This window comes from Lepus europaeus, chromosome 10 (genome assembly GCF_033115175.1).
Source record: "Lepus europaeus isolate LE1 chromosome 10, mLepTim1.pri, whole genome shotgun sequence".
Taxonomy (NCBI): Eukaryota; Metazoa; Chordata; class Mammalia; order Lagomorpha; family Leporidae; genus Lepus; species Lepus europaeus.
In genome coordinates, this window is record NC_084836.1 from 111,472,486 (window position 1) to 111,495,682 (window position 23,197).

General features: G+C 56.5%; 1 protein-coding gene across 1 annotated transcript; it reads left to right on the plus strand.

The window, feature by feature from the left end:
- Positions 1 to 1,316: 1,316 nt before the first annotated feature.
- Positions 1,317 to 21,468, plus strand: PABPC1L (poly(A) binding protein cytoplasmic 1 like). Its single transcript, XM_062204256.1, has 14 exons — positions 1,317 to 1,509; positions 3,169 to 3,362; positions 5,882 to 5,997; positions 8,372 to 8,511; positions 8,679 to 8,773; positions 11,029 to 11,166; positions 13,101 to 13,196; positions 15,562 to 15,828; positions 16,551 to 16,641; positions 17,164 to 17,292; positions 18,165 to 18,274; positions 19,400 to 19,493; positions 20,946 to 21,076; positions 21,400 to 21,468. The coding sequence occupies exons 1-14, from the start codon at positions 1,317 to 1,319 to the stop codon at positions 21,466 to 21,468; spliced, it is 1,863 nt and encodes a 620-aa protein (XP_062060240.1).
- Positions 21,469 to 23,197: the final 1,729 nt, after the last annotated feature.

A 23,197-nucleotide genomic window follows, 5' to 3' on the forward strand; every position in this document is an offset into this window, starting at 1 on the left:
AGGAGAGAAAAAAACAGAGGGGATTTTTTTTTAAGACATTTGAAAGGGGGAGTGAGTTTCCATTTGCTTGTTCAATCCTCAAATGGCTGCATCAGCCAGGGCGGCAGGGACCCAAACTTAGGCCATCGTCTTCTTGGCTGGATTGGAAGAGGGGTAGCCAGGACTCCAACCGGCTTCCCAGGCAGGGTCTTCATGGGCTTCCTAGAGGGGTGTTCAAAGCTTTTTTTTTTTTTTTTTTTTTTTTTTTTTTGACAGAGTGGACAGTGAGAGAGAGAGACAGAGAGCAAGGTCTTCCTTTTCAGTTGGTTCACCCTCCAATGGCCGCTGCGGCCGGCGCACCGCGCTGATGCGATGGCAGGAGCCAGGTGCTTCTCCTGGTCTCCCATGGGGTGCAGGGCCCAAGCACTTGGGCCATCCTCCACTGCACTCCCTGGCCACAGCAGAGAGCTGGCCTGGAAAAGGGGCAACCGGGACAGAATCCGGCGCCCCGACCGGGACTAGAACCTGGTGTACCGCCGCCACAAGGTGGAGGATTAGCCTAGTGAGCCGCGGCGCCGGCGCAAAGCTCATTTCTAAAACTGATTGGTGCTTCCTTGCTCTCGTGAGGCTGGAGAGCCAGACCGAGTCTTCCTGTCTCAAAGGCAAAGGTCAGCAGAGTTGGGGCTGGGAAGCAAGGGCTTGGGATTGTAATAAAGTGGCCCTGCGCCCCAAACCGATTGAGGCTGCAGGCTCCGACTGAGCCTCGTTGCTCCGTCGGAGGCTGCCCTCTTTGCCTTGCTCTGCTGTCCCACAGCGGCCGGGACCCAGGTCGCTCGGCGGCCCAGGTGGAATGGCTTAGTCCACAATGAGGTGGATGAGGTCCCGACAGTGCAGGACCCAGTGTCGTGGCGGGCCTTCGTGGCCTCCCGTTCTCCCGCGGAGCCCTCGGCAAGGCCGGGTGGGTGCTCCGTGCGCACAGGTGGGACTGGGTCAGGCGGTGCTGAGAACGACTCCCGGGGGCAGCGTGTCTGCGAGCAGCGCGAACAGCACGAGCGCCTGCGTAATCCTTGGCAGAGACGGACGACGGGCCCTCGGCGGAACGACCTCTGCGGAGCGGGGAGCGCGGGGTCGCGGCTGTCCCACCTGCGGCTTCTGATCGCTGAGGGCGCCCAGGTGAGCCGCGCGCCCCGGGCGGTAAAGGGAAGGCGCGGGCGGGCGCTCGCGAGCGGAGGGACCGGCGTCCGCGCCGCCGCTTGCCAGGCTCCCGCCCCGGAGAGCACGGGGCCGCCCGCCGGACCCGCTGCTCGTTGTCCCCGCAGCCCCGGCGCCTGGCCACCATGCACGCCGGCGGCTCGGGTTACCCACTCGCCTCGCTCTACGTGGGCGACCTGCACCCCGACGTGACTGAGGCCATGCTCTACGACACCTTCTCGCCCGCCGGCCCCATCCTGTCCATCCGCGTGTGCCGCGACGTGGCCACCCGGCGCTCGCTGGGCTATGCCTACATCAACTTCCAGCAGCCGGCCGACGGTGAGCCCGCCCAGGGGGCCTCCAGCGCGGCCACCGGCCACTCGCAGCCGGGGGGAGACAGGCCCAGAGACCCAGGGCGTTGGAGCCCCGGGGCAGGAGCTGGCTGTTACCGTGTGGTTTGCTGGTGTTGTGCTCCACTTTACCGAGGGGGCAGATGAAGGCCGAGAGAAATCAGCTAAGGGCTTTGGGGTCAGGCGGACCACGGACAGAAACCCAGCAGCTGTGTGACTTTGAGCCAGTTGCTCAACCCTTCTGGGCCTCAGTTGCCTTCTGGAAGGGGGCAGGGGAGGGTCTCCCGTGCTTTCTAGAGCAGTGTGAAGCTGAGAGATTCCCAGCACCTGGGGAAGAGGCTCCGGGCGCAGCTGGGGAGTGGGGCAGGTGTGAGGTCTGCCGCGCAAAGCTGCGCGCCCCAGTGTCCAAGGCGCAGGCTGGCTCCGAGTGGTCGCGTGCAGGATGGGCTTGGCACACGCGCGTGTCTGGGCGTTTCTGGGAAGAGTAGAGAAAGATGAAGAGCCCCGGATTCGGGATGTAAGCCGTGCAGCTCTTCATCCGTGAAATGGGCCTACGGCTTATCCTCCCGAAGCCGGGGGGAGCTGTGGACGCTTACCTGACAACCTAAGAGGAATACCAGTGGCTGCCCTGGTCAGAAACCACCCAAGACGGTCTGTCCCAGCCAAGTTCAAGGGAGGGAGTCCTTGCCCCAGGTGTTCTGATAACTAACAGACTGCTTCTGCTTGCTGGTGGTGAGTGGGAGGGGAAGGTCCCCTGTGTGTGAGGCCCAGCTGGATTCCCCGGCACCTCCCCAGGTGTCTTTCCCCAGGCCCTGCCCTTTTTGCGGTGTTCATGGGGGTGGGGGAGGGGGGGCTTTGGCCGTGGCTGTGGCTGCTCAGGCGAGAGGGGAACCCAGGCTTCCGGACACTGGCTGCATGCTGCTCCCCACAGCCCTGCTCTGTGCCCTGGAACTCAGCAGGGGACAGGCACAGCATGTTACCGGGGGGAGGGGCGGGACCAGGCAGTGGCAGGAGGGTGGGCACCAGGCAGGCGCCGCGTACAAGCAAGGCCCCTGTGTACTTTGCTGAGTTTTGAGTTTGCCCAACAAGCCGGGGGTCGGTGTAGGGGCGCCGGGGTTGTCACCATCACCCCCACTTTACAGGTGAGGCTCAGACAGGCAGAGTTACAGAGAGATAGGGAGAGACAGAAAGATCTTCCATTCGCTGGTTCGTGCCCCAAATGGCTGCAGTAGCCAGCGCTGGGCCAGATGCAAGCCAGGAGCCTGGGACATTCCCCGGGTGCATTGGCAGGGAGCCGGATTAGAGTGGAGCAGCCAGGACTCAAACAGGTGCTCATATGGGATGCCAGCACTGCAGGGAGAGGCTTTAACCTGTTTGTCAACGCCGGCCCCAACCTTTCACCGTTTTGAGCCTCAACTTTCCCATCTGTACAATGGGGCTACCGTGAGGTGTGGGGTGATACCCTAACTGGAAGGTGGGAGGAGCATCACACACATCGGTCTCAGGTTATCCCTCCTGAGCCTTCAGGCCTCTCTCAGGTGCAGTTCTGACAATGACCTCTTTTTTTCTGGCTCTCAGTGAGGCCCCTTGAGCATTCAGGGTAAGGAAATCCCCTAAATTTGCACCTCTCTCCCATCCCCTGGTGCAGCGGAGCGGGCCCTGGACACCATGAACTTCGAGGTGATCAAGGGCCAGCCCATCCGCATCATGTGGTCCCAGCGAGACCCGGGGCTGCGCAAGTCGGGCGTGGGCAACGTCTTCATCAAGAACCTGGAGGACTCCATCGACAACAAGGCTCTGTATGACACCTTCTCCACCTTCGGGAACATCCTCTCCTGCAAGGTGGGCATGGCTCTCTGGGCGGGTGGGGACCCGATGCCCAGCTGCGCCGCACTTTGCAGGCCGTGGGGCCCTCCGAGTGCTCAGGCAGCTGTCCTCTCGTTTGCATCTTGCTAGAACCTTCTGAGGGTCCCTGGGTAGCTGTCCACTCCCGCTGTGTAACCACCCCTACACTTGGGAGCTGTCAACAAGAGCCCCTTGGCCAGCACAGAGCACCCTGGGCAGTTCTGCTGCTCTTCCCTGGGCTCTCTTCTGTGCCTGTGGAGAGCTCCCGGGAGCCCTTGGGGCCCAGGAGAGCACAGCCAGCTGGCAACTGGAATGTCTGCTTTCCTCTGTGGCCTGTCGTCCTCCGGCTGGCTGGCCCAGGCCGTTCTCCAGGCACTGGCTGCATCTCAGACCAGAGTGGATGCTCACAGACCCGGCCCAGCACTGCTTCCTCTCGTGCCATTGGCCAAAGCAAGACCAGCCATGTTCTGAGTGACAGGGCAGTAGGCATTATAGGGCTGTCTTTGTTTTGTTTTGTTTTGTTCTTAAACATTTATTTATTTATTTTTTATTGAAAGGCAGAGTTAGAGAGAAAGAGATCTTCCATCCACTGGTTCACTCCCCAAATGGCTACAATTTCTGGATCTGGGCTGATCTGAAGCCAGGGTCCAGGAACTTCTTCCAGGTCTCCCATGTGGGTCCAATCACTTAGTCCATCTTCTTCTGCTTTCCCAGACACTTTTTTTTTTTTTAAGATTTATTTATTTTAAAGGCAGAGTTATAGAGAGTCAGAGGTAGAGAGACGGAGATCTTCCATCTACTGGTTCACTCCCCAAATGGCCACAACGGCCGGAGCTAAACCAATCCAAAGCCAGGAGCCAGCAGCTTCTTCCGACTCTCCCAATAGGTACAGGGGCCCAAGGACTTGAGCCATCTTCTGCTGCTTTCCCAGGCCACAGCAGAGAGCTGGATCAGAAGTGGAGCAATGGGGACTAGAACCGGTGCCCATATGGGATGCCGGCACGGCAGGCAGTGGCTTTATCCGCTACGCCACAGGGCTGGCCCCTGTATTGTTCAAGATTGCTTTATACTACGATGTAAGTTCCAGGAAAGGAGGGATCTTGTGTGTGGTTGCCATTGAACAGTGGTCCCTAGCATAAGGGTGTTGAGCAAGTGAGCTGTTACCATTGGAGAAGGCTCTGCTCACGTCTCTGGGCGCATGAGGAGGTTGAGGGCCAGGGTCAGCGTGTCCTGACCAGAGGGCTCAGACTGGGGTGCACCGACCCTGGATTTGGGGAGGGTAGCAGGTCAGTTACCCTGCAGCCTTTGCAGCGGCCACCGTCTGGGGAGAATGGGAGGACTCATGGTGGCCGCTGGGTCAGGGCTCTGTGCTGCTCTGTGCTGGGAAGCCCTCAAGTTCTCATCTGGGCCACACAGTCCCCTATGAATGAGGGGCTGGCCCAGTGCTTGGAGCGGAAGACCGAGACTCGAGGAGGCGCAGTAAGTAGCTAAGGGTCCTCCATGATGGAGACAGCGCTTTCCTGCCTCGGACCATCAGTGGAAGAAAGAGTCTTAAGTTTGAGATAAGTTCTTGTGATAACAGCAGGTGTATCAAACGCTACTTAGAGGGTGCTGTTTTCTACATCACCCAACCAAATAGAGTTCTCCACCCGAGTCCCTTAAGACATCAATAGGCGAATCCCCGAGCTGCATTTGACAATGGAGGGTCTCAGAGCAGGTTGGGGTCCCTTGTCCACAGTGGTGTGTTACAAGGGGGTGGCAGGCTAATGGCAGGGCCAGAATTTTTTTTTCTTTTTAATTCATCATCTTTAGACGTAAGGAGCTCACAGGAGAGAGAGGGCTGAGGCAGGCTAGGGTTCCTTGGCTCCTGCGCCTGGAGGCAGGCTCAGCCCCAGAAAACACAAAGGGGAACACAGTGGAGTGTGTGTGCGTGTGTGTGTGTGCAGTTAGCAGATCTGGTCTTGAACTTGAGGGGTGGGAAAGTGATGATCCTTGGGAACAGGAGCAGCAGGAAGAAGGCTGTGGCTGAGAGAGGCCTGGAGGCCCAGCGGGGCAGCCTGGCCCGGGGCTCGTGGTTGGGCCTTCCGAGTCCAGCTTCCTGCTAATGCTCACCCAGGAGGCAGCAGGTGAAGGCTCAAGTAGTTGGATCCCAGCTATCACATGGGAGACCCAGATAGGGCTCCTGGCTCCTGGCTTTGGCCTGTCCCAGCCCCGGCCATGGTGGCCATCTGGGGGAGTGATCTAGCGGATCTCTCTCTCTCTCTCTCTTTCTCTCCTCTGCCACTCTGCTGGTTTGTGGCAAAGGTGACAACCGTGTCCATTAAGTGGACACTCCCACCCCACCCCACATCCCACTTAATCTGCTGCATTGCAGAAACAGGTTGAGCTCTTCGAGTTTTAGTTTCCCATGTCGAAAACAGGGTGCTGTGTGATTGTCTTCTGCATTGTCGCCTCTGCCACTCTTTCCTGTCTGAACCCTCTCCCGGCCACCTCCCTGCCCTTCTCCCTGCGGCCAGGTGGTGTGCGACGAGCACGGCTCCCGGGGCTTCGGCTTCGTGCACTTTGAGACCCACGAGGCTGCGCAGCAGGCCATCCGCACCATGAACGGGATGCTGCTCAATGACCGCAAAGTGTGAGTGGGCGGCCCGGGGACGGCTGGGGCCGCGGGGACGGAGGGAGGCGCCGCACCACCCCCACCCCGTCTGACGGGCCCTGGGCACCGGGCAGCCCTTCTTCCTCCAGGTGTGGCCATGGCCTTGGGTGCGCCACCTCTCGGGAACTCTCCCATGTGACCATGGAGCTGTTGGAGGATCGTTCTGGGTAGAAAAAGCAGTAATGGTTTTGAGATTATAGAGGGAACAGCTAAGGCCAAATTATAAATGGACCTGATGATTTTTAGCTGTTCCTGTTTTCTCGGTATGGCTGTTACATTTTTTCTTCAACCCTTTTTTTTTTTCCCCTCTGTTTTGTGGGATTTGGAAGCAGAAAGAAAAATAGGCATTTGCTTAGCCTACCATCTTCGTATGGTTAGGTTCCATATCATCCCCACTTCACAGATGGGAACGTTGAGGTGGAGATGCTGATCTCTCCGGGAGAGTCTGCTCCTGGCGGTCCCCAGCCCGAGTTTTGATTCTGCCCATCTCTAGCCGCGTGGTCAGTGCTGTGGGGTGAAGGTGGCTTGGAGCTGGGAGAGGCGCAGAGAGTCAGCTTGTCCAGGGTGTCTCAGCAGCGTCCTGTCCACCTGTCTGACCAGATCGGGGTGAGCCTTGGCGAGTGGCCCTTCGCTCAGGGTTAGCCTTGCCACTCAGCTGTCTTCAGCTTCAGATGCCTGCTACGACCTGATGGAGCTGAATGTGCTGTGGGTGCCATCAGAATTTCTTAGGCTTGGCTTGGGCTTAATCAGGGACACTTTCCTGGATGTGTTTTCATGGATTTGGAAAGCTTTTTTTTTTTTTTTTTTTTTAAGATTTATTGATTTATTTGAAACGCAGAATTACAGAGAGGCAGAGGCAAAGACAGAGACAGAGAAGTCTTCCATCTTCTGGTTCACTCCCCAAATGGCTGCAACAGCCAAAGCTGAGCTGATCCGAAGCCAGGAGCCAGAAGCTTCTTTCAGGTCTCCCATGCAGGTGCAGGAGCCTAGGGACTTGGGCCATCTTCTACTGCTTTCCCAGGCCATAGCAGAGAGCTGGATCAGAAGTGCAGCAGCTGTGATTTGAACCGGCGCCCATATGGGATGCCGGCACTGCGGATGGCAGCTTTACATCACTCTGCCAGCCCCGGGAAAGTGTGTGTGTGTGTGTTGTTTTTTTAAAGATTTATTTATTTGAAAGAGTTACACAGAGAGAAAAGGAGAGGCAGAGAGCGAGAGAGTGCGAGAGCACGTGAGGGCAAGAGAGGGCTTCCATCCACTGGTTCACTCCCCAGTTGGCTGCAATTGGCTGGAGCTATGCCAATCTGAAGCCAGGAGCCAGGAGCTTCCTCCGTGTCTTCCACACAAGTGCAGGGCCCCAAGGACTTGGGCTGTCTTCTGCTTTCCCAGGCCATAGCAGAGAGCTGGATTGGAAGTAGAGCGGCCAGGATATGAACAGGCGCCCATTAGGGATGCCAGCACTGCAGGCAGCGGCTTTATCCACTGTGCCACAATGCTGGCCCCAGGAAAGTAATTTTTAAAATAAATATTGCTGTGACTCCACACCCCCTTAGTGACACTGGTAGTGACTGTGTTGGATCACTTCTGCTTTTCCAGTGCACCCTAGACTTGCCAAAGGAGTAAGCCCTGTGACCTGAGTTTGACCCCCTATTAGAAGAATCAACACTGGGGGCCGGCACCGTGGCTCACTTGGTTAATCCTCTGCCTGCGGTGCCGGCATCCCATATGGGCGCCGGGTTCTAGTCCCAGTTGCTCCTCTTCCAGTCCAGCTCTCTGCTGTGACCCGGCAAGGCAATGGAGGATGGCCCAGGTGCTTGTGCCCTGCACCCGCATGGGAGACCAGGAGGAAGCACCTAGCTCCTGGCTTCGGATCAGTGTAGCTCTGGCTGTGGCGGCCATTTGGGGGTGAACGAGCAGGAGGAAGACCTCTCTCTCTCTCTCTCTCTAATTCTGTCAAATAAATTTTAAAAAAGGAAAAAAAAAAAAGAAGAATCAACATAGAGGCTCAGGGAGGTTGAGTAATGTGCCCAGGGTCCCACAGGCCACACCAGCTACGGCAGAGCCCTTGTCTCTCTGACTTATTGCCTGCGCTCTCAGCTGCCTGGTGGACAGTCTTAGTTCTGTGTGTGTTTGTCCCAGGAATGAAGTCTTGTCCCCACTCTTGCTGGGGACAAGCTTGGAACAAGGCATCTTGGCTGTTGGAGGTAGTGGACAGTGGGTGGATGCCGGGCCTCCCCGTGAGGGGCATGGAAGCCAGTGAAAGGGCCCCAGGTGGCCCAAGGGGTCCAGGGTTGCTGGGTGGGCCGGGGTGGCCGGTGGCTGGCAGCTGCCTACCCTGTGGTTGCGTCCGCAGCTTCGTCGGCCACTTCAAGTCCCGCCGGGAGCGGGAGGCGGAGCTGGGGGCGCGGGCCCTGGAGTTCACCAACATCTACGTGAAGAACCTCCGGGCGGAAGTGGATGAGCCGCGCCTGCAGGACCTCTTCTCCCAGTTTGGTGGGCGTGTTCCCCGAGGGAGGAGGGGCCCACTCTGTCTCCTCTTCTCCCAGGTCTGGCAGGGAGGAGGGGCCCTCCCGGGGCTTCCTGAGGGCTTGTGCAAGGGGAGCCCCCCCTCCCCGTGGGGCTACCCAGCCTCCCCCTTGAGCCAGGTTGGTGCTTCCCAGGAAAGATGCTGAGTGTGAAGGTGATGAGGGACGGCAGCGGCCACTCCCGGGGCTTTGGCTTCGTCAACTTTGAGAAGCACGAGGAAGCCCAGAAGGTAGGAGCCTCCCCGTGGCTCTGTTCCAGGGATCCAGGCCCAGGAAGGAGGCGATCAGGAGTAGGGGGCTCTGGCTGCCCACAGAGGGGGAGGAAAGTCCCTCTCCGGCCCGGGCCAATGCGGGTGGAGAGTCCCCGGTGCGGGTTTGTGGTGCAGAGGCCAGAGCTTGTCCCCTGCCCACTTCTCACTGGCACGGTGTCGGATCGCAAGTGCCGAGTCAGCATGCTCGCGGCTCCGACTTCTGCTGCGTTGTGTGGATAAAATCAATGAGAAACCCACGCGGAGGGGATCGGAGAGAAGTCGCAGGAGACGCAGGGTTCTGTGCGTCCGCCTTGGGGTCCGGCAGGCCGAGGCCAGTCAAGACAGCAGTGTTGGTCACAAGCGGAGCCCTCACGGTTGCCAGCGCGGATTCTCCTGTTCTGGGAACTCCAACGTGAAGTGAAGCATGTGGATTATGCTGCTTGGTTCACGTGGACGCACACTTAGAAGCTGAACCACTCTGTGCCTTAGTAGATTACAAAATAATAACATTGCTCTAGCAGTTGTAGGTCCAAAGCAACGCTAGGCGGAAGGCACAGTTTCTTTCTTTTTTTAAAAGATTTATATATTTATTTGAAAGTCAGAGTTATACAGAGAGAGGAGGAGAGGCAGAGAGAGAGAGAGAGAGAGAGAGGTCTTCCATCCGCTGGTTCACTCCCCAATGGCCACAACGGCCGGAGCTGCGCTGATCCTAAGCTAGGAGCCAGGAGTTTCTTGCAGGTCTCCCACACGGGTGCAGGAGCCCAAGAACTTGGGCCATCTTCCACTGCTTTCTTGGGCCACAGCAGAGAGCTGGATTGGAAGTGGAATAGCCAGGACTCGAACCAGCACCCCTGTGGCACTGCAGGCGGTGGCTTTATCCACTATGTCATAGCACTGGCCCCAAGGCACAGTTTCCCACCTGCCCCTAGTGTGCCCAGCCTCCCCGTTGTCATTACCATGGCCCCTCACCGGAGGGGCGTGCTTGTGCCAATGGGTGAACGTGCATGGACAGGTCATTGTCACTCAGTGTGTCAATCACGCCCAGGCTCGCACCTGGTGCATGTTCTGTAGGTTTGGACGAATGTAGGCACTGCCTTGGCATTGCCCTCCGAAGCCTCAGTGCTCTGCCTGCTCATCCGCCCCCACCTCTGAGCTTTTGACCAGCTGTAGTTATGCCCGGCCCAGACTGTCACAGTTGGATTCCTGCAGTGTGTAGCCTTTTCAGGTTGGCTGCTCTCACTTAGTAATGTGCATTTTAAGTGGGGAATGTTTAAGCCGTAAATATACAAAGCTTGCTGAGTTTCAATTTTGTTTTTCTCTTTTAAACTCTAAATTCATGGTGTTATGTTACTTAGAACACTCTTTTTTTTTTTAAGATTTATTTATTTATTTGAGAGAGAGAGTTGAGAGGGAGAGACAGAGACAGAGAGTCTTCCATCTGCTGGTTCACTCCCCAAATGGCTACAACGGCCAGAGCTGCACTGATCCGAAGCCAGGAGTCAGGAGCTTTTTCCTGGTCTCCCACATGGATGCAGGGGCCCAAGGACTTGGGCCATCTTCTGCTGCTTTCCCTAGGCCACAGCAGAGAGCTGGATCAGAAGTGGAGCAGCCGGGACTCAAACTGGTGCCCATATGGGATGCCGGAGTCCCACCGCACCAGCCCCCAATTTCATTTTTTTTTTTTTTTTTGGACAGGCAGAGTGGACAGTGAGAGAGAGAGACGGAGAGAAAGGTCTTCATTTTCCATTGGTTCACCCCCCAATGGCCGCTGCGGCCAGCGCGCTGCGGCCTGTGCACCGCGCTGATTCAAAGCCAGGAGCCAGGTGCTTCTGGTCTCCCATGGGGGTGCAGGGCCCAAGGACTTGGGCCATCCTCCACTGCACTCCCGGGCCACAGCAGAGAGCTGGCCTGGAAGAGGAGCGACAGGGACAGAATCCAGCGCCCTGACCAGGACTAGAACCCCGGGGTGCTGGCGCCGCAGGTGGAGGATTAGCCTATTGAGACGTAGTGCTGGCCCCAATTTCATTTTTAAGATCAAGCCCTCAAATGTTTTCTCTTTGCATTCAGAACTTCCTCTGAAATGTTCAGGGTTTCAGTGGAGGCCTTTCTCTGGCGGCAGGTGTTTGCAGCCTGCAAAGCTGCCTGATGTGCGGGGTGGGGTGGGGTGGGGGAGGCCAGGGTGGCAGCCGGAGCACACCTGGGTGGTTTCCAACACGCTGCCCTGCTCCCCCCAGGCTGTGGACCACATGAACGGGAAGGAGGTGAGCGGGCGGCTGCTGTACGTGGGCCGCGCCCAGAAGCGGGTGGAGCGGCAGAATGAGCTGAAGCGCAAGTTCGAGCAGATGAAGCAGGACCGGCTGCACCGCTACCAGGTGAGGCCAGGCCTTGGGGGCGGGGCCCCCTGAAAGCGCCTGTGCCTGGCTCAGGGTGGGAGTCGGATGAGCACTGGGATGGTCTCCACTGCCTGGCCTGTGCCGGTGGGGAAACTGGATGCAACCCAAGTGCCCAGCCATGGTGGGGGGGTTGTTGACCTTGTGGGGCTGTTGACCTTGTGGTTGGAATAATCCTATGGTTGGGACAGGTTAGCATCCCTAGTCCCTGTCCACTCACTACCAGCTGCATCCCTAGTCACGGACAGTCACACATCCCACACGTTCTCAATGCCCCTAGAGGAAACCCTGTTGTGGGCTGATAGTTGGGCCACATACGTTACATCCAAATGTTGGAATGTGGTGTGGCCATTCAAATTGAGTTAGTGAACATAAATAGTGTGATAGATTGGTGCCACTTAATCTTTTTTTGGGATGGGAGCCCATCTAAAGTCTTTTTTTTTTTAAGATTTATTTATTAATTTCTTTGAAAGAGTTACAGAGAGGTACAGAGAGAAAGAGAGAGAGAAACAGATCTTCCATCTACTGGTTCACTCCCCCAAATGGCCACAAAGGCCAGAGCTAGGCTAGGCCAAAACCTGGAGCTTAGAGCTTCTTCTGGGTCTCCCACATGGGTACAGGGGCTCAAATATTTGGACCATGTCCTGCTGCTTTCCCAGGTATATTAGCAGGGAGCTGGATCAGAAGTTGAGTAGCTGGGACTTGAACCGGCACCCATGTGGGATGCTGGCACTGCAGGCAGCAGCTTTACCCGCTACACCACAGCACCAGCCCCCCATCTAAAGTTCTCAGTAAGAGTTCTATATCTCCTACGGACAGGTGTGTGTACCCTATATGATACATTTATATGTGTACACACCCACACACATACTCAGGTTTTCAATGAGGAGCTGGGGGACATTTGGCCATGTGTGGAATTTTCTGTTGTCACATGTTGGGGCTAGGGTGCTTCTGGCCTCAGTTGGCAAATATCCTACAATGCTCAAGCAGTCTCCCCAGGCCCCCCGCAGAGCCCCCAAATCATGTTTTTTTCATTTAGAATTTGCTTAGCGCTGGTGCTGAGGCTGGGAAACACTGGGATACACACACACACACACACAGGCTCTGTTGTGCACAGACAACATTTTCTAGGGTTTCTGGAGGCACAGAAGCAAAAGTCTTGCCATGCAACCTGAGAGAGCAAAATGGCAAGTGGTACAGCCACGCGGTCTCAGTTCTGTTGTGCGCTCCCACACGTGTATGCTTGGGAGGGCTGAGACAAGAAAAACATGGTTGTGGAGCACCTTTCGCTGGGAGAGGAGCACTGGCCCCAAGCTCGGCTGGCCCGCCTCCGTCCCGGCTGCCCTGTGAGCCTGGATGGCCTGGGACAATCGACTAGACCTGTTTGTGCTTCAGTGGATCCATTTGCAAAATAGGGATAAGAGTGACCTCCTAGGCTTGTTGTAAGGATTAAAAATTAAAACGAGTAAAAGAGCTTAGAGAAGCACCTGGCACTGAACAGGGTAAGACGCCGGGCTCCACAGCCGGCAGGCAGTGCCATGGCTGCTCGTCTTACACCCCGGGCCTGGTCCACATCCTGGCCTGTGAGCTGCTCTGCCGGCTGCTATGCCGTGTCGGGTTATCGCCGAGTTCTGAGCTTCAGTCTGCTGTAGTTCCGTCTATGAGCCATGAACTGGTGGGAGGCTGGGACCAGCTCAGGTGGATGAGAGCCACCAGGAGACTCCAGGATGGTGGGTGCTGCCACTTCTGGGAGGTGAGAATGTGTGCGGAGTGGTTGGGGCATGTAGGTGCTACAGGAGGCTGGACTGGCAGTGTTTCCAGTGCCCCCTGTGCCCGTGTTGGGCCCCTGTCCTCCCCAAGGCAGTCTGGGCGTGGAGGAGGCAAGAGGCACGCTTAGTGACATCCCCTCCTTCCAGGGCGTCAACCTGTATGTGAAGAACCTGGATGACTCTATCGATGACGAGAAACTGAGGAAAGAGTTCTCCCCCTACGGAGTGATCACCAGTGCAAAGGTGAGAGCCAAGGGCACCTCCAGGGGGTAGTCTGCCTTCTCGTCCTCTCGCCACCACCGGTGCCCCTCAACTTCGTCTCCAGCGGCTTCCAGGGAGCTGCTGCTGGGACTCCCTTTCAGGGCCCTGTCTGGCCCTGTGGGCGCTTGCAGTCCATCTGCAACCTGGGCTGGGCTGGAGGGGAAGAGGGTGGGCCTGTAGTCCCAAGCATCCATCTGGACTTCCTGGGGCTCACTTTAACCTTGGTTCATGCAAGAAGCAGTTACTGAGTGCCTGCTGTATGCCAGATTCCAGAAGTGCATGTCTCAGTGTTTCTGGTGACTTTGGTTGTCTGCTCTTCGCCAGGACCGTAACCCCTCTGGGTCTGTTTTCCCAGTTGGAAAACGAGAGGGTTGGGCTGCATTGTTCATCGGTCCTTCTTCCTCACGTGTTGAGCACCAACCCTGTTAGGCACCGAGATGTGACAGCTGGCCCCCAGCAGGTGTCGCAGAGCCTTGTGTGGATGAGGGCATTGAGCTTGCCGGATGGTTCTTAACTATCAGAAAGTTCAGGGTGCATCTCTGGGGGAGGGACCTGGGCGTGTTTATAACGCAGGGCTCCCCGGGTGATTAAGATAACCCAGTGCCCATTCATTCACTGTGTTTCGAAGTTCTATGGGAAGCCTAGCGAGCTGTGCTCCGTGCCTCTGGTGTCTCATAGTCTAGAGAGCAAGTCGGATGCATCAGTAACTCAAAGTTGGGGGTGGTACTGGGGGCAGAACTTGAGGAACCAGGAGGGTGGGCTTCCTGGAAGAAGTGGTGGCAGCCAGCCTCCTCCACCAGGGCTCTGAGGCAGTAGACAGCCACAGGTGGGTGCGGGGACGCTGTCGGAGAGATTGGTATGGGTGAGGAGCTGAGGCCCCTGTGCAGGATGTGATGGTTGAGGTCTTAGGAAGTGATCTAGAAGCTCTTTTGCCATATGCAAAACATTCTGCAGGAAGCCCAGCGTTCCCGGGGTGGTGGTGGGGGAGGCTCTAATGGTTTTTGGGCAAGGACCTTTTGAAAAACAGGACAGGAGCCAGCGCCGTGGCTCAACAGTCTAGTCCTCCACCTTGTGGCGCCGGCACACCAGGTTCTAGTCCCGGTCGGGGCGCCGGATTCTGTCCCGGTTGCCCCTCTTCCAGGCCAGCTTTCTGCTGTGGCCAGGGAGTGCAGTGGAGGATGGCCCAAGTGCTTGGGCCCTGCACCCCATGGGAGACCAGGAGAAGCACCTGGCTCCTGCCTTCGGATCAGCATGGTGCACCGGCCGCGGCGGCCATTGGAGGGTGAACCAATGGCAAAGAAGACCTTTCTCTCTCTCTCTCTCTCTCTCTCTCTCTCTCTCTCTCACTATCCACTCAGCCTGTCAAAAAATAAAAAATTAAAACAAACAAACAAACAAAAAAACAGGACAGGAAGCCAGGGGACATGCAAATTAAGATCTCTACACTTGAGTAAGGACAGGAAGTGGCTGGTGCCTGGTGCCCAGCAGGTGCATGGGTGCTTGGTGTAGGCCAGGGCCTGAAAGCTGGTGTCTTAACCTCCATCAAACCTAGATCTAAATCCCAACCCTGCTGTGACAGCCTCACACCCCATGCTGTGTTTACCTACCTGTAAAATGGGAGCATATGATATAGTTTTGTTGCCCATACTCCTAACAGGAGGAAATGCTAATGGAAAATACAGGTGTCACTTTTTCCCACCCAAGTTCAACCAACCCGCAGCCTCCCTGAGGGGTCTGTGGGTAGCAGAGTGCTGTGGGGACACCCTGAATCAGAAAAGTTTAAAAATAGCCCTAATCCTTCCCGTGGTCTTGATCCTTTGCAAAGTCTAGAACCTTCGATGCAGAGTGGATCTGATCCACTATCAGTGGAAAGAAAGGCGCAATGCAAATAGAGCCTAGCATTTGGTTAATAGCATCATGGTTAAAGGAGCTAAGATGATGTGGTAGCCTTGATCCCCGCGTCACGTTCACCCCCAGCAGGGGAGGCTGGGACACAGAGATGACCGCGCTTTGTACCGTCTTCGTAAGCCTCCTCTAAGTCTACAGTTAGCGCCCAGTAATAAAGGTTGTTTTAAGGAAAAGGCGAAAAAGCTCTTCCCCAACCTAAAGAACTTGGCTCAGAGCCTTGCACGGTGCCGAGGCCGAGCCGACAGTGTGCTGGGTGGGGGCTCTTGGTTTCCTTTCCTTGTGTGTGTGTGTGTGTGTGTGTGTGTCTGTGGATCTGACATGCAGTAGGCCTCAGTAAGCGTGGGGTCCCCGGCATGCTGGCCCTGGGGGAGGAGGGGAGCGCAGCTCCAGGGCGCCTCCTTCCCCGCCCCCAGCAACCCTTGTCTTGTCTTGCTTTTAGGTGATGACAGAGGGTGGCCACAGCAAGGGGTTTGGCTTTGTGTGTTTTTCCTCTCCAGAGGAGGCGACAAAGGCCGTGACGGAGATGAACGGGCGCATCGTGGGCACCAAGCCGCTGTACGTGGCGCTGGCGCAGCGCAAAGAGGAGCGGAAGGCCATCTTGACCAACCAGTACATGCAGCGCCTCTCCACCGTGCGGGCCCTGGGCAGCCCCTTCCTGGGCTCCTTCCAGCAGCCCTCGCGCTACTTCCTGCCCGCTGTGCCCCAGGTGATGGCCTGCCCACGGCCCCGGCCACCCCCTCCCTGACGGCCAGGTAGAGCAGCAATCACAGGCTGAAAACGCACCAGGCAGGATGTTTCTGGCACTTGCCTTAGTTTCCCCATCAGTAAAGGGGGTCAGAGGTTTGCTGTCTAGCAGCCTTTCCCGGATTTGTCAGTGCTGTGCTGACAAAGACCCTGTGGCCAAGTAAGTTTGGGAATTGCTGCATTGAGCCAAGGAAGTCTCCATTTCTTTACCCATTAGCCCGCTTTAAAGTGCCAACAGCTGGTAGGACTCTGAAATGGGCACAGAGTGTATGGCTTTTCCCCGGCTCAGATGGCGGGGTTTTTGGTACCATTTCTGGTACCATTGTCCATGCATGTTAATGTTCTTGGCACCATGGTTTGTGTGAGGACCTCGTGGCACGTACCGGAAGTGGAAAGATCTAAGCCACCACAGGCTATCAGATGGGGAACGGGCCCTCTCCTTTTAGCAGTGGCTTAGGCTGGCGTGAGTTGGAGCAAGACTGTCACCGTTTCCCCAGGCATGTGGGCTAGCTCTGCTAAGGAGGGGAGGGCCTGATCAGAGAGCTTGTCCTGTAGGGTTCAGGGCCAGGGGCCATCCTGAGATGGGAGGGGAGGCTCCTGCCCCGTCTCCTCCCCTGATGATGACGCCGTTTCTCACCTCCCAGCTGCACAGCCCTTCATCCTAGGTTCCGTTCTCCCCTGCAGCCTCCAGCGCAGGCTGCGTACGCTGGCTCTGGCACCATGGCACCCATCCAGGCTGCCCCCAGGTGGTCAGCCCAGCCACCACAACCTTCGTGTGAGTGCTCAGCCCCCTCCGCCTGGGGGTGTGGGCCTGGGGGGTTAAGCCTGGCTCTGCCACTTCCCAGGATGGGTCACTTCGCCTCTGTGGGCCCCGGTTTCCTCTCCAGCATGTGGGCCTGAGTGAGGTGTGCATAAAGCACCAGGCACAGCGGCAAGCCTGAGAAAGGTGGCCATTATCGGTTCTCCCCCAAAGACTTCTGATTGACAGCTCTGAAAATTCTTGCTGAGAGACTCCTGGCTATGTTGTTGATGAATAGCCCCTCCCAATGAGAGTCAAGTTCATTCACTGGAGTGGACGATTGGGGTGGGCACACATCTTGGGGTTATGGGCTGACACTAGTGGGCTTTGCCGTGGTGGACTTCCACGCTCCTCTGGGTGAATTCATGCCACTCCCAGCTGTGCCCTTTTCGATGCCCATCCCAGATGGCCTTGGAGCCTTCAGGGCCCATGGTCATGGTGCCACCCTGAGTGACTCTGCCCCCCAACCTTTCTCTTCCATGTTTTGTGTGTTATAAGTCACCTGTCCTCCAGCTGCCTCAACCGTGCGGCCACCAGGTGTGCCTCGGCGCCCCCGGGACCACATCAGCAGTGTCAGGCAGGCCTCCACCCAGGTGGCACGGCCGGCGCCTCCCACCCAAAGAGTGGGTGAGTGTGGGCAGGGCCATGAGGAAGGGGGGCGTGGGATGCTGGGACAATGTCCCTGACATTAGGTTATTGCTGGGCCCTGACACCACCACTTTCTTTCTTTTCAAATAAATAAATCTTTAAAAAAAGAAAGTCAGAATTAGAGAAAATCTTCAATCTGCTGGTTCACTCCCCAGGTGGCTGCAACAGCCAGAGCTGGGCCAGGCCAAAACCAAGAGCTAGGAGCTTTATCCAGGTCTCCCATGTGGGTGCAGGGCCCAAGCACCTGGGCCATCTTTTGCTGCTTTCCCAGGCCATTAGCAGGGAGTTGAATTGGAAGTGGAGCAGCCGGGACTTGGACAGGCACCCACGTGGGATGCCGGTGCTGCAGACTATCTGCTACGCCATAGTGCTGGCCCCTGCTTTCTTTTTATTGTAGTCAATTAACATAAAACTTAGGTGTCTCAAGAACATTAGGCCAGGCTGTAGCATGTCAGTCTCCTTCCACTTCCATGCTGAATGATATCCCGTCATCTGGATATCCCACGTGGTGCTACCTGTCCATCCCAGGATGGGGTTCCTGGGTTGCTTCTACTCCCTGGCTGTTGTGAATAGCGGTACTGGATACAGGTATCTCTTTGAGACCCTGCTTTCGATTCTTTTTGGTCTATACCCAGAAGTGCAATTTCTGGATCATATGGTCATTTTATTTTTAATTTTTTTGTGTTTTTTTTTCCCCCCCTATACTGGCTACACCACCTGCTATTCCCACCAAGAGTGCATCAAGTCTCTCTCCCATTTCTCCACATCCTCGTCAATGTTTATTTTCGGTTTTGGTTTTGTTTCCAGTTGGTTTTGAGAGTAGCCATTCCAAGCTTGCCTGTCTTTTGCAGCCAACATTGGTACCCAGACCACAGGACCTGGCGGGACGGGATGCCCTATCGCAGGCCGGCCTCTCCTGCCGTACCGATGCCCTTCAGGGGTCCACCACAGCCAGCCTATGGTAAGGCTGCCCCCAAGGGCTGTGGAGGCTGGGCTCCGGCAGTCCTGGCTCACAACCTTGGCCACGGTGTTAGCCCTATGGGTCTTGGTTTTCTCTTGTGAACTTTCATTTATTAAGGTATGCAGCTTCTAAGAGGCTAGTGGAGGGGGAAAGCGGGCCAAGGTCACAGACAGTGAGAGTGAGACAGAGAGAAAGGTCTTCCTTTCGTTGGTTCATTCCCCAGATGGCCACAATGGCCAGAGCTACGCTGATCCAAAGGCAGGAGCCAGGAACTTCTTCCTGATGTGGGTGCAGGGGCCCCAAGCACTTGGCCATCTTCTACTGCTTTCCCAGGCCATAGCAGAGAGCTGGATTGCAAGAGGGGCAGCCAGGACTAGAACTGGCGCCCATATGGGATGCCAGTGCTGTAGGCAGAGGATTAACCTGTGCCACAGCGCCAGCCCCAGGGTCGCATTCTGTGTACTAATTAATTATGATTTACTTTGCCTGGGTTATTGCCAACATGAACTTGAATTTCTGTAGTATCTGTGCTGAGCATCCAGGAAAGGAATTCCAGGGATATGCTCAGTACTACAGGGTATGATGGGTCCTCAAAACGGAACTGAAGACATCTACTACAGTTCAATGTGAGCTCTGGATTTATCTCCCTGGTCCCCAGAAGGTCTCAGGGTCAGCCCTGTGCTATGTTGTCTACAAGTTCAGTGGGTCTAGATCACACTATTTCTTGCAAAATGAGAGTAGTCTTTTAAGCAGTAAACATGCTTTGAAAGTTACCCAAGATGTGAGAGGCACAGACGTGTGCTGGGGATGTGTCCGTCAAGTTTGACTTGGCCAATGGTGCTTGTTGGGGGCACCAAGTGATGAAGGGGTGACATGTAGCTTTTGCTTGGCGAAGTTCGACAGGGGAACTCCATGGCAGCGCAGCAAATGTCCAAGAAAGAGCATCACTTTGTGTTCTGGTCCACTGTACCCTTGTTCGGGACTCCGCCTCACCTGAGTGTCCAGAACTGGGCCCCGCTGCCCTCTTGCAGAACCTTCCTAGAGGCCTGGTGCCCACCTGGCACGGTGTTTCGAGGCCTTCCTTGCCTCTGGTAGTTAAGGGCCATGTCCTGGCCCCATGTGCAGCTGCAGGAGCCTGCTGTGCACGTCCCCGGCCAGGAGCCCCTGACTGCGTCCATGCTGGCTGCGGCGCCCCTGCACGAGCAAAAGCAGATGATTGGTGAGTACCTGGTCCCGAGCTCTAGAACAGAGAAGGGCTGGGAGCGTGGGCCGGGTCCATCTTCGCTGCTGACCAGCCTGCTGGTTGACCTTGCCTGAGCCACCTCTCCAAGCTAGGTTAGGTTGCTTCCAGCTCTGCTAATCTATGACTTAGGTGGGAGACACGGCGGATGTGGGAGACCAGGGGCCAAGGCGGGAGTAAGGGCTGGGAAACGGCCTGTTCCCCACACCTCTCTTCAGCAGAGGCCGCTGTTGTCACATGTCCCTGGCAGCCCAGTGTCCACTGCAGGGAGGAGGGAGATGTCCGAGTGTTGGGAAAACATGTTCTTCCCCACAGACTCTGAATTCCTCGTGTGGTTCTTCTCCATCACTGCCGTCCAGGGCAGGCCCTGCAAAACGCTGCCCCTAATTGTTGAATGAATGAGCAAACTTGTTCCTGGTTGGCTGCTTCTTTACTTCACAACCCTTCCCTGAAGGCCCCCGTGGCCAGCACCCTGTCGCTTCCTTGGCTGACCTTGGGTTTGTACTCTGCCCCCAGACACATCCCAAATGTACTTTGTGGAGGTAGAAGGGCTTTTTTAAAAAAATTTTTTGACAGAGTGGATAGAGAGAGAGAGAGAGACAGAGACAAAGGTCTTCCTTTTGCTGTTGGTTCACCCTCCAATGGCCGCTGCGGCCAGCGCACCACGCTGATCTGGAGGCAAGAGCCAGGTGCTTCTCCTGGTCTCCCATGCGGGTGCAGGGCCCAAGGACTTGGGCCATCCTCTACTGCCTTCCTGGGCTATAGCAGAGAGCTGGCCTGGAAGAGGGGCAACCGGGATAGAATCCGGCGCCCCAACCGGGACTAGAACCCGGTGTGCCAGCGCCGCAAGGCAGAGGATTAGCCTGTTAAGCCACGGCGCCGGCCAGTAGAAGGGCTTTGTTAGCAGTGTCCTGTAAACATTGCCACTTCCCACAAGGGAAGACCCCTTCTGCCCCTGACTTGGGGCAGTCCATCCTGGCTGGGCCCTCTACTCACTGCCAAGATGGGCTGACCGATAAAGCAAGGCCATCGCTAGAAACACCTGATGGTGGCAGGCAGGTTTATCCCCCACCCGTCTCCAGCTGGGCATTCTTGTTCCGTCGGGTACTTCCATACGTATACTTCCAGCCCTTTGTCACATATCGCACAAGAGCAGTTTGTAAACAGCGACCAGCTTGGGGTCAGCCCCTGTGCTGCAGATTGCCTCGCACATGACAGTCTGACTCTTCAAACAGCCCTCTAAGGCAGGGTCCGCTACGCCCACCTTCCTGTTGGAAAAAGAGGCTTGGAGCCAGTTAAGGTTAAGGGACACAGCCTGCGAGGAGCAGTTCTGGAACAAGAACTGCCGTGCCCCGTGTTGCCGGCCCTGGGATGCTGGTGTTCCGAGCCAGGCGTGCCTGTGCAGAAACCACCAGAGGTTGTTCCCCGCAGGGGAGCGTCTCTACCCCCTCATCCACAACGTCCACAAGCAGCTGGCTGCCAAGATCACGGGCATGCTGCTGGAGATCGACAACTCGGAGCTGCTGCTCATGCTGGAGTCTCCGGAGTCCCTCCACGCCAAGGTAGGTGGAGCCCGGGGGCTCTCCTGGAGCAGCCAGTAGGCAGCTGCTGCACGACCACCAGTCATCTTCTTGCCAATACTTGGATGAATCTCAGTGCGGGAGAGGGGCTTTAAGGGTCGGCGACTGCAGCTCCTCCGCAGTCCACAGGGCTGCGCAGCTCTCGGGCAAGCCGTGTTCTGCCTCGGTGTCGGAGTGAAGGCTTTGTGGCTGCCCACAGTGCAGCCCTGTTTTGAGGAGGAGGATCCTTGCATCTTACGTGCTGAGGCAGGAGGTCCAGGCCCTCCTGGGCCCCAGTGTGAAGCCCCTCCCCTTGTGTCCCACAGATAGAAGAGGCGGTGACAGTGTTGCAGGCCCACCAGGCCGCGGAGCAGCCCAAGGTGTACATGCACTGAAGCCAGGTGGGTGGAAGGGTGACGAAGCAGCGGAGCCCAGGAGCGGCTCTGCAGAACTGGGCAGGGCCTTTCACAAGCCATTGAGAACCTGCTAGGCCCCAGCTCTCTCTGAGGCCCTTCTAGGGAGGAGTCTCCAAGGAGGTATGGGAATCGGGAGAGGATCAACTGTGCAGTTGGCACGGGTGTGGATGACCACAGTGTAGAGAGGAGGTGCTCTCTCGCCAGCTGCCTGCCTGAAGGCCTGGGCTACTCGACCTTCTTGGGAGAAGACCAGGTGACTGCCATGCTTTAAAAACGTTTATTCTTTTTCCCTTTCATCCCTAGAAAATGGAATCTTCATTCTCAGGGCTGCCAAGAGAACAGTGGTTCCTGCTCTCGGCTCAGAGGCCCTGTGAACTGTAACTTATTTCCCAGTTGGTCTGTTTCTGTGCCTGAGTGCTGGCTGTGGAATGAAGGCTGGGCACCCAGCCAGCCTATTCTCTTGCTTTGTGCATTAAAAGTGATGCAGAAATCTGTCTTGCCTCTGAGGGAGGTGGGGGCAGAGCAAGGGTAGACTTGACTGTTAGGCCCTTGGCTGGAGGACTCGGATCCCGACAGGTGCCAGAGTACTCGGAGGTTGAGTACCCCAGAACAGAACTATCGGGAACTAAGCTGGGCCACCTGTAGCAGCCCCAAGCTCAGAACAACCAGCCCATCACCAGCCCAGCGGGGGTTTAAGTGGCTTTCATCATGCCCTGGACTGAGAAGGATGGTCTACAGGAACAGGTACCCACATCTGATGGGCCTGGTGCTTCTGGAACCCTGACCTGAGCGCCCTGTAGGGCAGGCCAACACTGAGGTGCCAGGCTGGAGGACCGCGTAGAAACTCCTGTAGAAACGCGTCCCAGGTCAAGCTATTCTTCCTGTACAGGAAATGAGGGGGTCTCAGGTTCCCGGCAGGGGTGTCGGCGCCTCAGTCTTCATGCACCACACATGCTACTTCAACTTTTCTCTACTCCACAAGCCTCCCACCTGCTGTCATCCAGCCCTGCTCGCTTCTAAGGTGTCCCTGTGGGTTCCCCCTCTTCCCTCTAAATGCTGCACACTGGATTTCTGCAGGCTTGATCCCAGCCCTCTCCTTTTCTCACTGCCTTTCTTCCTCCTTGGTATCTAACTTAAAACCCCTCAGTTTGCACGAAGTCTAGGATGATCCTCAATTTTCTAGGAGCTCCCGAGTCCCAGACCTCCCATCCTGCTGTCTACCTGCCACTGGCTCTTGGTTATCTCAGTTAACACTTCAAATTTATGTCTAAAGCAAAGCTCATGACTTCCATACCCCTACCCCCAATACTCAGGCACTCAGTAAACAGCCTCTGTGGCTCTGCTGAGGGCTTCCCTACACCTACCTGACGCCAGTGGGACTCCTGCAGTGCCTCCCTGGTTTGGCTGCATCTCTGCTGGCCTGTCCCCAACCTGCCCTTCCTGTGCCACCAGAGGCTTTTCCCGAAATCCTTGCATAAATCCTTCAGCAGCTTACGATGGGCACGGACAAAACTCTGTGGCCTGTGCAATCCTTATGATCTGGCCCCCACATGGAAGCCTGTCGAAGACCCTGTCTTCCTCATGTAATGCCCTTTAACCTTTTGGAGAGGAGGGGCAATTCAAGCACTGCCATTAAGACAATCCCATCAATAGCTGGGTGTCCCTTTCTTAATATTAACCCACGAGAGGCAGAGATTTTAATCCTCAA

Bases quoted from the DNA above. Each gene is read 5' to 3' on its own strand.
- PABPC1L (XM_062204256.1), top strand. From the start codon at position 1,317: ATGCACGCCGGCGGCTCGGGTTACCCACTCGCCTCGCTCTACGTGGGC. The intron at 15,829-16,550 runs GTGATGGCCTGC...TCTCCCCTGCAG, and splicing joins TCCTGCCCGCTGTGCCCCAG to CCTCCAGCGCAGGCTGCGTA. The intron at 16,642-17,163 runs GTGAGTGCTCAG...GTGTGTTATAAG, and splicing joins CCAGCCACCACAACCTTCGT to TCACCTGTCCTCCAGCTGCC.